Source organism: Carcharhinus amblyrhynchos, chromosome 9, assembly GCF_965287045.1.
Source record: "Carcharhinus amblyrhynchos chromosome 9, sCarAmb.v2.hapA, whole genome shotgun sequence".
NCBI lineage: Eukaryota > Metazoa > Chordata > Chondrichthyes > Carcharhiniformes > Carcharhinidae > Carcharhinus > Carcharhinus amblyrhynchos.
The window spans coordinates 90829798-90843088 of NC_137332.1; the positions used below are offsets into that span (position 1 = coordinate 90829798).

General features: G+C 46.5%; 1 protein-coding gene across 1 annotated transcript in view; it reads left to right on the top strand.

The window, feature by feature from the left end:
* Window positions 1-4: 4 nt before the first annotated feature.
* The window catches only part of LOC145348228 (uncharacterized), a 56665-nt gene continuing 43378 nt past the window's right edge, over window positions 5-13291 (top strand). The window contains 1 exon segment of the mRNA XM_080196428.1: window positions 5-762. Coding sequence (XP_080052554.1) covers window positions 5-762 — 758 coding nt within the window.

Here is a 13291-nt window from a genome sequence, read left to right on the forward strand (position 1 = left end):
CCACATGGAAGAGAAACTGTTGAAGTGTGAGTTGTGTGACAAATCATTCTCGTGCTCATCCCACTTTCGTATCCACGAACGCACTCATACCGGAGAGAAACCATTTACTTGTGAGGTTTGCAACAAATCGTTTTCACAGTCATCGCATCTCCACAGACACAAACGTATTCACACAGGCGAGAGGCCATTCCGCTGTAATGTGTGTGAGAAAGCTTTCACACAGTTATCAAACTTCCAGGTCCATCAGACAATCCACACAGGGGAGAAACCCTTCAAGTGTGAGTTTTGCGATAAAGCTTTCCCAACATCCACAAGGTTCCTGATACATCAGAGCATTCACAGAGGGGAGAATCCATTCATTTGTGAATTGTGTGACCGAGTCTTCACACAGTCATCAGCACTCACACAACACCGACGTATTCACACTGGGGAGAAACCATTCAAGTGTGAAGTGTGCGACAAATCATTCTCTCGCTCATCTCACTTTCGTGTTCACCAACGCACTCACACTGGGGAGAAACCATTCACCTGTGAAGTGTGTAAGAAATCATTTTCCCGTCCATCGAACCTCCGCGAACACCAACGCCTTCACACTGGGGAGAAACCGTTCAAGTGTGAGGTGTGTAAAAAGAGCTTTGCGCAGTTGCCAGGTCTGGTGAGTCACCGACGCATCCACACAGGGGAGAAGAAAACATTCACTTGTGATTTATCAATTATGGAGCATGTTGGATCATCGTCGCATTCACACAGCGGGAAATCCATGTGAGATGTGTGACTGATCTGACTGAATCTTACAGTCAGCAAAACTCATGATACACTGAGACATCCACACTGAGGAAAAGATGTTTCAATGTGAGGTGTATGACAAAAACTTCACATAGCGTGGATGAGAATTTCAACAGCAGATGGACTAATGTGGTAGTATAAATGGACGTTGTTACAGAGTGGGAGGTAGGTCATCTTTGTGATGGAAAGGATTTGGGGTCGGAGGTTCAGCTGGAGGTTGAAGAGGATGACACTAATAAATTGTTCTTGGCAATGAGAGTGGAGAGGACAATCAAGAGGAATTTAAGGAATGTTGGAATTGGAGCCATCCCTTGAGCCTGTGACACCATTCACTTAGGCTATGGCTGATCTGTATCTTAACTCTATCTACCTGCATTGGCTCTGTAACCCTTGATCCCCTTGTCTAAAAATAAACCTATCAATATCAGTTTTTAAATTCAAATGACCCCTTGTCACTGCAGATTTTTGTGATGAAAGAGTTACAGATCTCCAGTCCCCTTTTTGTGAAGGAGAGTTTGCTGACATCACCTCTAAACAGCCTAGCTCTAATTTTAATGCTCTGCCCCCTTGTTCTGGACTCATCTTAAACACCTCAACTAAATTACCTCTTCATTTTCTACATTCAAGGGAAAGAAAACTCAGACTGTACAACTGTCCTCATAATTTAAATCTTTTAGCCCCATTCTGGTGAATCTATGCTGCACTCCCTCCAAGGCCTAGGTATCTTTTCTGAGGTGCAGTGACCAAAACTGAACACACTTTTCCAGAGCTTTGTACAGCTGGTACCTTGTGGTAACTTCCACAAGGACACAGTTGATGTTGTGTGTGCATGCTTTTAACCTTGAACACTTTGCTTTTTGTGCACTTGATCAAATACAGATGAGGCCTGATTCTACCAAAAATTCATGCCCGAAAATGGGTGTGAAATCACAATAAATTCGGGCATTGGGCCTGCAACGCAATCTGCACCCAAAACTGGGCAGATCGCGCCTTTACTGACACCCAATCGGGCAGCATGAACCACGCGCCCAACTCTACCCCCAAACCCCATTTTACCGTCTTTGGGCCAGATTTTACCATTTGGAGGCCAAGTGCCGGATCCGGACGTAAAACGGATCCAAGCCCGAAATCCCTGTTCCAGCACGCCCATATGCTTTTTGCCAGCTCTGGTCCAGTCTGCGCAGTGGGGCGGGGCTTAGTGCTGCCAGAACGATCAGAGCTCTGAACTGCATGTGCGCAGTTTGAAAAAACCTGAAACAGTGCGCCCAGACGTGAAACACAAAACAGAGAGAGTTGGGTGGGATGGGGGTGTTGCTGGTGGTGGGGGGGGTAGGGGTTGGGGGGGGGTGGTGGTGGGGGGTAGGGGTTGGGGGGGGTGGTGGTGGGGGGTAGGGGTTGGGGGGGGGTGGTGGTGGGGGGTAGGGGTTGGGGGGGGGTGGTGGTGGGGGGTAGGGGTTGGGGGGGTGGTGGTGGGGGGTAGGGGTTGGGGGGGGGTGGTGGTGGGGGGTAGGGGTTGGGGGGGGTGGTGGTGGGGGGTAGGGGTTGGGGGGGGTGGTGGTGGGGGGTAGGGGTTGGGGGGGGTGGTGGTGGGGGGTAGGGGTTGGGGGGGGTGGTGGTGGGGGGTAGGGGTTGGGGGGGGTGGTGGTGGGGGGTAGGGGTTGGGGGGGGTGGTGGTGGGGGTAGGGTTGGGGGGGTGGTGGTGGGGGGGTAGGGGTTGGGGGGGGTGGTGGGGGGTAGGGGTTGGGGGGGGTGGTGGTGGGGGGTAGGGGTTGGGGGGGGTGGTGGTGGGGGGTAGGGGTTGGGGGGGGTGGTGGTGGGGGGTAGGGGTTGGGGGGGGTGGTGGTGGGGGGGGGGTTGGGGGGGGGTGGTGGGGGGGGGTAGGGGTTGGGGGGGGTGGTGGTGGGGGTAGGGGGGTGGTGTGGGGGGGGGGGTGGTGGCTGGTGGTGGTGGGGGGGGCGGTGGGGGGAGAGATGAGCCGTGATCGGACCACCCCCCTGCAGACACCCCCACAATCGGACCCTTCCTGGGAGGCAGCCCCTCCCCCACCCCCACCCCCACCCCACCCCCACCCCCACCCCCACCCCACCCCACCCCACCCCACCCCACCCCACCCCACCCCACCAGGCAGATTCTCCCAAGTCCATCTTCCCCCCATCCTCCACCACTGCACACCCGCCAACCAGAGATCCTTCTGAGCCTGCCCCCCCTCCAACCCGCGATCCGTCTGAGCCTGCAACCCCCCCCCCACTTCCGGCAGATGCCGGCGGAAGGTCAGGAAGATGCTGTAGGCTCTCCAGCGACTGCAGTAAGAAGTCTCACAAACACCAGATTAAACTCCAACAGGACTTTAACCTGGTGTTGTGAGACTTCTTACTGTGTTCACTCCAGTCCAACACTGACATCTCCAATCAACGAGTGCAGGTCAGAAGGATGGTGGTGGGACAGCAGCAATCCAGGTAGGTTGGGGATATGCTCTGCTGAGGGGGAGCCTGCCTCCCAGGGGGGTCTGATCACAACGTGGGGGAGGTGGTGGGGGGAGGGAACCTGCCTCCCAGGGAGGAGGTCTGACCTCTCAGGGGAGCATCTGCCAGGGGAGCCTGCCTCCCGCAGGGTCCAACTGTGGCTCGTTTCCCCCCCCCACCCCCGGGTCTCTGTTTCATCTTTTGCGTCCGGGCACGCTGTTTCAGTTTTTTTCAAACTGCGCATGCACAGTTCAGAGCTTCAATCGTTCCGGCAGTGCTAACCCTGCCCCAGAGTGCGGACAGAGCCAGCAAAAAGCATATGGGCGCGTTGGAATGGGGATTCCACGCTCAGATCCGTTTTACATCTGGATCCGGCACATAGCCTCCGATTGGTAAAATCTGGCCCATGATTTTTTACTTGAGCACTCTACAATTTTTCTCTCTGATACACAGTCTCACAGTAAACTTAAGAAAGTAAACTTTATAATGTCAGAAAAGTAAAGCAATTCACAATGTCTGTCTGAACATCTAACATGTGATTTTGAAGCTAATTGGAACTCATTGCCAAAGACGTTAGAGGCAGGAACCCTCACATATTTAAGAAATATTTGGTTAAGCATTTGAAATGTCATAGCATACAAGGCTACAGAATAAGTGCTGGAAAATAGGATTAGAGTAGATGGATTCTTGATAGCCGGCTCAGACTTAATGAGCCAATAGGCCTCTTTTTGTGCTATAAAATTCTACGGCTCTATTCGGAATTAATATGAGACTGTCAATTAACAGGCAAAGTGGTCAAATACTCCACACTACCATTTATAGGCAGGTTAAACCCCATCCATCTCTGTGACCATACTGCCTTTCATGGTTCACTGCTTTAAATTAATTTGGTTCTAACTCACAATGAACAATTCTCTGGACTGCACTTACTTGCCAGCTGCACAGATATCATTCCTCCAGTTAAATGAGTACTTTTGCTTTCAGTTTAAATCTGTAATGTAATTTTCATTTCTGTTGACAGTGAATCAATTCTCAAATACACAGTGCAAATCACCTGATCTTCAGGGATCATTTCTGGGGCACATTGCCCACTTTGTAAAGGATAAGTCAATTTCAAAGTGTCCAAATTGAATTAGCTCATTTCTTATACGCTCTGAATGTGACATCCCTTTACTGGGCATGAATGGGAGTAGTTGTGGGTTATCTTTCCCATCAGGATGGTCCTGGAGTAATGAGTAGTTTTGACAGAGGAAAGTAGGACTACTAGTGCTTGATGTGGTCCATCCAGATCTGCTGATGGATGGCTAAAGCATTTGTGCACCAGATATGGTCAAACCTGGAACCCTTGGACTTGAGAAATAGGGAGATCAACCAGGATGAGAATAAAGATAATTTTGGGAATAAGGACGTGGATATGAGGGAGTGTTTAAGCCAGATTGACGGCTGTTGAAGCATTGTGGTGAATGGAGGGTCAAAGGGCAGAGAGTTGGGAATTACAAAGCCCAATTCACCAAGGAGAAGAGTGTCTTCCAGGAATGGAAACTAATTGGTCCACGGACCCTTAAATACCATTGGATCTCTGTCACTGTTGGTGGGTTTCAGTGATGGAAATGTGCTCCATTCTGTGTCACTAAAGTTCAGTATCATTTCCGACTACTGGAATTGGAAGCCAGACTTCGGTATCATTTCTGACTACTGGAATTGGAAGCACAGGGACTTTAAAGAAACATTTGTCTGTAGTATTTTGAAAGAGTTACCCTGATGTAAGTGTGAGTGTTGGCAAAGTGATCTGGCTGTCAGTAGTGGGTATAGAATGACTTAGAATCTCTACAATACAGAAAGAGGCCTCTGGAGGAAACCAGAGCATCTGGACGAAACCCACGCAGATACAAGGAGAATGTGCAAACTCCACACAGACAGTGACCCAAGCCGGGAATCGAACCCAGATCCCTGGAGCTGTAAACCAGCAGTGCTAACCACTGTACTACCGTGCTGCCCCGTATAGGGTAGAAACGGACCCTGCTTTAGTTGGTGATGTGAATTATAGACAGATCCTAGTCAGGTGACAGGTGTTGACTAATAGCCTTGATAGTGTCTGTAATCTGCAGTCTGGGAGGACCACTATCCTGAGTATGGTGGGGGAGTTTGACTCAGTCGCTACAGACCTGAGTTCCCTCAGCCCATCATACCTTGATGTAGTAATGGTGTGATGTGTTTATCTCACACTCTTCCAAGATTCATTTCATAGGGAAAGATCTTGGGTAATTGTCAAATGCTTTATTATTTTGGTTGATTCAAAGCTGAATGTTGTGCTGTCTGCTGTTTTATCTGTATGGATTTGTAAATTGCAATAAATCATAGAACCCTACAGTGCAGAAAGAGGCCCTTTGGCCCATCGAGTCTGCACCGACCACCCCACCCAAGACCTACCCCTATATCCCTACATATTTTATCCACTAATCCCCCAACCTACGCATCCCAGGGCACTAAGGGACAATTTTAGCATGGCCAATCAACCTAACCTGCACATCTTTGGACTGTGGGAGGAAACTGGAGCACTGTGAGGAAACCCACGCAGACACGAGGAGAATGTGCAAACTCCACACGGACAGTGACCCAAGCTGGTTCTGTTTTTAAAAATGTATTCAAACTATCCATCTTGACGAGGACATCGGACGTAACTTCTTCATTCTTCTACAACGTGAGGGTGAACTTCAGCTCCGCGAATCCGGGTTCAGTTCTAGCCTTGGGTGACTGTCTTTGTGGAGTTTGCACATTCTCCCTATGTCTGCGTGGGTTTCCTGCAGGTGCTGTAGTTTCCTCCCACAGGCTAGCTGGATTGACCATACTAAATTCCCCGTCAGTTTAGTGGTTTAGCCACAGGAAATGTGTGATGTTACAGGCATAGGACGGAGAAAGAGGGCCTGGTCAAGATACTCTGTCAGGGAGTCTGTGCAGACTCAATGGGCCAAATGGCTTCTGAACTGTATGGATCCTGTGATTTCATGAATGTAATGTCACGAGACCTTTTATGTTAATCTCCAGGATTATTCCAGGAACGTGGGTTAAAGTTGTGTCGAGTCCATGCTAAGAATTCAGAAGTTCTGAGCTCCCTATACAAACATCTCACCCACTCCCACCATCATCATTTATTGAAGCAGTTGGAAAATGAGTGCAGAAATTTTCCTAGTTCACATACTGCATGAGCGTGAAACCAATCAAATCACAATCTTGAAATAAAACTATCGCAATTGATCGTATCTTACTTTCTTTAATAAAATTCCCTGTTGCTATAATTAGCGTAATCTGGCTCATTTTGACTGTATCAAGATTTTAAATATAAGTTAGTGTCAAATGCAAACTGAACTTTTACAGACTTTAACACTGGTTTATTAAACATCACCCAGGAAACTAGTATCAACTGCAGAAATGACCACAGCCCTAGATGGGAATAATGAGAGTGGTGAATTTCTGCTGACTGTGTCTGTTTGAGGAGTTTTTCAAATTATACTCCGGGTCTTTGGGCATTCAGGCACCAACAGTCATCTTTCTGATTCAGTAAGCAAACTACAGGGATATGGATAATAGTTTATTTTAGTTGTGGAACATAAACAGAAGAAACAGTTACAATAATTTAGTCATAAACCTAACATCATTAACTTCCTTCAGAGAGAGTGCGGTTCACAGCAGTATTCCGTTGACTTGGTTAGGTATTCCCCGTGTGGGTTCACTGATGTTTCAGGAGTTCCATCACCTGTGTAAAGGCTTTGTTATAGAACTCACAATGATAGGGTTTCTACTCTGCACTGAATGTGTGAGAGCTTTGTCACACAGCTCGAACCTGAATAATTTCTCTCCAGTATGAATCCACTTTACGAATTGGTGGTGTAGGTGCAATCCTTGACATAAACATCATGCCAAAAGAGTTTTCCTTATGTAAATCTTCTGATAAAGCAGGAGTTCCTATGAATTGAGAATGATTTGTTACACATCTCACATTTGAATGGTTTCTCCTTTGTAAAAAACCCAAAAAGTCGCAAAAACCCAGCTTGCAGGTGCAGCAGGTGGTCAGGAAGGCGAATGGGATGCTGGCCTTCATAGCGAGGGGGATTGAATATAAAAGTAGGGAGGTCTTGCTGCAGCTGTATAGGGCATTGGTGAGGCCACAACTGGAGTACTGTGTGCAGTTTTGGGCGCAGCACCTGCGCAAAGATATTTTGGCCTTGGAGGGAGTGCAGAGGAGGTTTACTAGGCTGATACTGGAGTTGAGGGGGTTGAGCTATGAGGAGAGGCTGAATAAACTGGGCTTGTACTTGTTAGAGTTTAGAAGAATGAGGGGAGATCTCATTGAGACGTATAAGATGATGAATGGGATGGATAGGATAGAGGTGGAAAGACTCTTCCCGCTCAAAAAAGACAGTAGGACTAGGGGGCACAGCCTCAAGATAAAAGGGGGGCGGTTTAGAATGGAGTTGAGGAGGAACTTCTTCACTCAAAGGGTGGTGAATCTCTGGAATTCTCTGCCCGTTGAAGTGGTGGAGGCTGCCTCGCTAAATATTTTTAAGACGCGGGTTGATGGGTTTTTGATAGGAGAGGGGATTAAGGGTTATGGGGAGAGGGCGGGAAAGTGGAACTGAGCAGCGACAGATCAGCCATGATCTTATTGAATGGCGGGGCAGGCTCGAAGGGCTGGATGGCCTACTCCTGCTCCTATTTCTTATGTTCTTATGTTCTTATGAATGTATTGGTGTATGGAGGTTTAATATCTGTGAGAATGGTCCCACAAACCTCGCATAGGAATGGTTTCTCTTTGGTATGAATGCATTGGTGACCCCTTAAGTCCCCGTGAATTTGTTGGTGGACATGGAGACCTGACGATTGTGAGAATGATTTGGCACACACATTGCATATGAATGGTTTCTCCCCAGTGAATTCCTTGATGTGTCAAGAAACTGCAGGATTAGGTAACAGTCACCTCACAAACATCACACCTGAAGGGATTCTCCCGTGTGGACCTTTGGAAAGTTTGATTCTGATGGAAGGCTCCACACCACTGACCAATTTCAGATCTGACGGAATGTCAAATCTGACCCAATTGATTTCCTGATGATGATTTCATCCTCCAAACTTCTCTGTGTTGAACAGTGCTGTGAAGGGATTGGATGTCTTCCCTCAGTTGTTGCCTGGGTGAGGGTCAGGGACTATCTGCAGTGTCTGGTCTCTGTTTTCTTTGGTGTAGTATGGTACAATCCTTCTGTGAAACATAAGCAGGAAACATGATTTCCTTCAACACCACCTCCTTCTTTGTTGAAGGGATTGACTCCTTAGTTAGAGACTGTTGCACAGTGATTTTTGATTTGATTTGATTTGCTTTATTATTGTCACGTGTATTAACATACAGTGAAAAGTATTGTATCTTGCGCACTATACAAACAAAACATACCATTCATAGAGAAGGGAATGAGAGAGTGCAGAACATAATGTTACAGTCATAAGCTAGGCTGTAGAGAAAGATCAACTTACTGCAAGATAAGTCCATTCAAAAGACTGACAGCAGGGAAGAAGCTATTCTTGAGTCGGTTGGTACGTGACCTCAAACTTTTGTATCTTTTTCCTGACGAAACAAGGTGGAAGAGAGAATGTCCAGGGTGCTTGGGGTCCTTAATTATGCTGCCTGCTTTGCTGAGGCAACTGCAAGTGTAGACAGAGTCAATGGATGGGAGACTGATTGCTTGATGGATTGAGCTACATTCATGACCTTTTGTGGTTCCTTGTGGTCTTGGGCAGAGCAGGAGCCCTATTAAGTTGTGATACAACAAGAAAGAATGATTTGTATGGTGCATCTGTAAAATTGTTGACAGTCATAGCTGACATGCCAAATTTCTTCAGTCTTCTGAGAAAGTAGAGGTGATGTGCCAGCCTGCTAATCCCATGTGGAGGATGAGATGCAAGTCCTTTCTTTCTCCTCAACTAGCTGGCACAAATCCTCTGTTTCCCAGCAGTGACCAGCTGCAGATAATGTGTCTACTTCCTTTCCTCCATCCAGTCCCATCTTTCCAGGCAGTGTGAGGGCAATGGAAAGACTGCTCGGTGGAGTTTATAATTTTTGAAGAAAATACACTGAGCAGAAAGTGTAGGAAGCGAAGGAAAATATTGCTTCAGTGTGGCTGATTGAAGGATCCTGGTTTATCTTGTGAAGTTAGATACACTACACTCACTCAGCTTACTTGGAAATGTGCCGTCTATCAGACACAGTACTGGGCAAAACTACCAAATCCAAGTCCAGACTTTTAGAAAACGCTGAGGCCTTCAGGTGAAATCATAAAGGAAGATATTAAAAGATATTTGAATAAATGTGTCTCTGCCCCTCCCAGATAATGACATCTCACCGTGTCATATTCAGTAATGGAATGGCCCATCATCAACAAAACAGCCTGTGAATCAGAAGGGAAATGCTTCCAATAAACTCACTCAATATCGAACACACCCCTTCAATCAAACAGCTTTGCTCTGATTGACGGATCTGACAGCAAATCAAGGAAAGAGTGAATATTAAAACCGGCCACAATGACAATGTCAATCACGTTGGGAGCAGGCCTCACTGACTTCGTTCTCCATCCAGTTCTGTGCAGCCACTTTCCAGACAGATTCTCACCTGGTGGGAACTACATTACCTATGCTGCATGTGTTCCCAGGCCCTGCGCAGTGAGGGGCGGCAATATGGGGAATCTGGGGAGAGCCAGCCCATGGTACCTGATGGGAGTTATAGTTCTGTAAGGGAGTAGCGGTTGTTGGTGCCCAGCGTTCAGGAGTTGGAACGTGAGGAAGCGTGAGCGGCTGAATTGAAAAGCAGAGATTGATCCTTGGTCGGAACCAGAGCGAAGGCGGTGGGAAGATTCACAATTGCAGGAGATTCTCTGTATATAACTGAAGGAAAAGACCTGCAAGTCACTGCAGTCCCACTAATTGCACAACAGAAAAGAGTAAGTAGTCTCACAACACCAGGTTAAGTCCAATAGGTTTATTTGGTAGCATGAGCTTTCAAAGCGTTGCCCCTTCATCAGAAGAGCCCGGTTCACAAGCAGGACACATGTAGACTGTTGTACCTATTAATTCTCAGATACTTTCGACCAGTTTGCTTACTCTAAGGTTTTACCCCGGTGTCCTTATTGCAAGATAGACAAAGGACAAACGCAAGTAAAGGTTCAACAAGTTTATTAATAATAACACTATTAACCCTAAAGTTACCGACATAAAACAACAGGATACCCCAGATTTAAGTATACTACCCGCAAAGATGCTTTGGTTAAACTGCAGGCTCGATTCGCTGAGTCCCTCTGGTTCGTTGTCATGAAGGTGAATCTCGATGGCAGCTTCTTCCTTCCTTCCTTCTCTGGTCAGTCGTCCGGATGGTCAAGGCTTCCTCCCTCATCGAGTCTTCGCTCCTGGTGTGTCTGAAATGTGTCCCTTATCCCCCTTCCTGCTTACCTTTCCAGAAACTTCTCTGGCTTCCAGCCAATGAGGGGATGCCAATACTCAGTGGATTTCTTGATGTCTGCCTGATAGGACACCAGGGTCCACCTCCAGGTGCCCATCTCCATGCTGTTGCTTACGTGTAACCTGTTATCAGATAAGCTAACTATAGGAACTCTTGGTGACAGAAAGTCTGGCCTGATCTGGGCTTCTAACAATAGGCCAGTGCAGTGAGGTGCAATGATCTGCTAAATATCAGTAGAGTGCAACAACCTTTGATGGGTGATTGATTGATTGGTCAGGCCGAGACATGTTTGTATATTTGTACAATTGGGCTGCCTGAGGTTTGACTATTTGATTTTAATATGCCCAATTCTCTAATTTAGGATATCCAATTTTATCAGCCTTAAAACTAGGCACTGTTTATATTACCACATTCCCTCCTCTTGATCCAGTGAGCGTCAGCGAACCGGATCACACAATTCTTACCAAACCATCTCAACAAGCAAGTACCCCGAATCTGGGGTTGATAGTATCATCCCTAACCCAGAATAGTACCAACAAATTTAAATGAAGTAAAATAATTTTTTAAAAAAGAAACAATACATCAATCAGGAATATACAAAACAAAGCAATAAACGAAATGACAAGTGACAATGCATACTAAATGTAGAGGGGAGAGTATCAAGGGTCTTGATTGTAAAGCTCTTCTGATGTCGGATGGCCCTTGCCAGGTCCAACTTTTTGCAGAAATTCCTTCTTCCGTCGGGTGAATTTAAATGTGAGGATGGTTCGGTACACTGCCACAAATAGGATTCCTATTACAGCCAGGTGTGACAGAATGTGGAACCATGGGTGGATCTGGACATTTGAACCCCAATCCCAGAGGTCCTCCTACCATGTAGTGACTCTAATTTCACTACTGTTCTTTTCTATTTCCCTTTGACAAAGATCTTGTGTGCTGCGATCAGTTGTGTCCAAATTTGTTGAAGTTTTTCAGGGATAAGTGTTATCCCACTATCAGTTTTTTCAAAATAGTCTCCCAAGCTTTGTCTCAATTTCTTGCTAGCATTTATTAGTATTTCTCTCTTCTGTGTATGTCTACCTTCTCAATTAATCCTATCCTAGTGGGAATCTGCGGTTTAATGCAAAAAGGTAGTGTTGTGGATGCTACAAATGGCTGCCCCATACTGGTAATTTTCTAGTTAGGTTGTGATACAATATTCTCCCTCCCCCCCGTAAGCCACCCAGGTGACATCTCTTTCCAAATTTCATATTTCCAGGGTGCAATTTAGGTTAATGGTTTTTCTGAATCCACAGAGGGCATGTTCATTTTCATACACCGGATATAAACACACACCATTTTGTCTGTGTGTTCACATTTCTTCAGATTGGTGCCTATGAGCTTCCCTCCTTTCTGAACTACATATGGTAGAGTCCCCTGGTATCACATCCACATCCCTCCTTTAATGATCCCTATATTTTTGACTTCAAAAGTCTCAACCCAACCTTATTTTTTAAAATTACTGGGATTCCCAACACCATTCCTAGTGTAGTCCCCGGGGTTCCTCCACAACTATCGTTAGACCAGACCTTGGCCAGTTGCTGTAATTGGCAGTTAGTGACATTGGGGTGTCTTTTTCCCCAGTACAGGTGTTCAATCTGTTCATCACTGATCCAGGACGGAACTTTCCCCCTGCTGACCTGGTTGTAATTCTCTCTTAACTGCTCGACCATCCATTGCCCACAGATGCTACATAGAGTTCGGTTCTGTTACCTGGCATCATCTTCCACCCTCTGTTAGGCGATATGATTAATAGTTTGAGCATGTCCTTCGAGTACAGTAACCATATACTAGCCCTGTTCTCAGTCAAATCTCCCTCAGCATCTTGCCCAGCATTTTCATTTAAGCTGTCCAAGGTCTGTTTAACTTGTTGGGTTAGGACTCTGAGCTTATTACCCAAATCAGCCAGATCCAGTGCATTAATGGTGGATACTCCTGCTCCATATGCGGTCGCCAGATCATTCAGGATTTTCTTCCTCTTGTGCCCCTTTGACCTGGGTATCTCGTCCCCTGCGTGTGTCCCAGTCTTTTGGCTTAGCAGCCTCTGGGTCAAGTGGAAGTACAATTTTCTAAGTGGGGAGGGACACAAGTCTGATAATTGTGTTCTGGCTAAATCTACCACTACTGGCACCGATTCGTAGTGTGTGTTGTCAAATAATATTTTCCCTGTATGTTTTAGTATCAACCCATTTTGGGGCCCTGGAGTGGTTTTGGGACAAGTGGGGATGGGTGTGCTAACCCATCCCCACTTAACCCATTCTTAATTTCATAGTATATATACTCATTCTGAATAACCTTACAGGGGCACTTCCAGCCCTTTTTCTGGGCCATGGACTAGACAGACTAGCTCCATGCACCCATGGTGAGTGTACGCCCATCAATCACTATTCCTAAGAGAGCAATAATCAGAGCTCCCATTATATTTCCTGTATACCAGTCTTTGGTTATTACATCCATAGGTGATACTCTTATTGGGGTGTACCTATATGACGCCATCCTCACATTT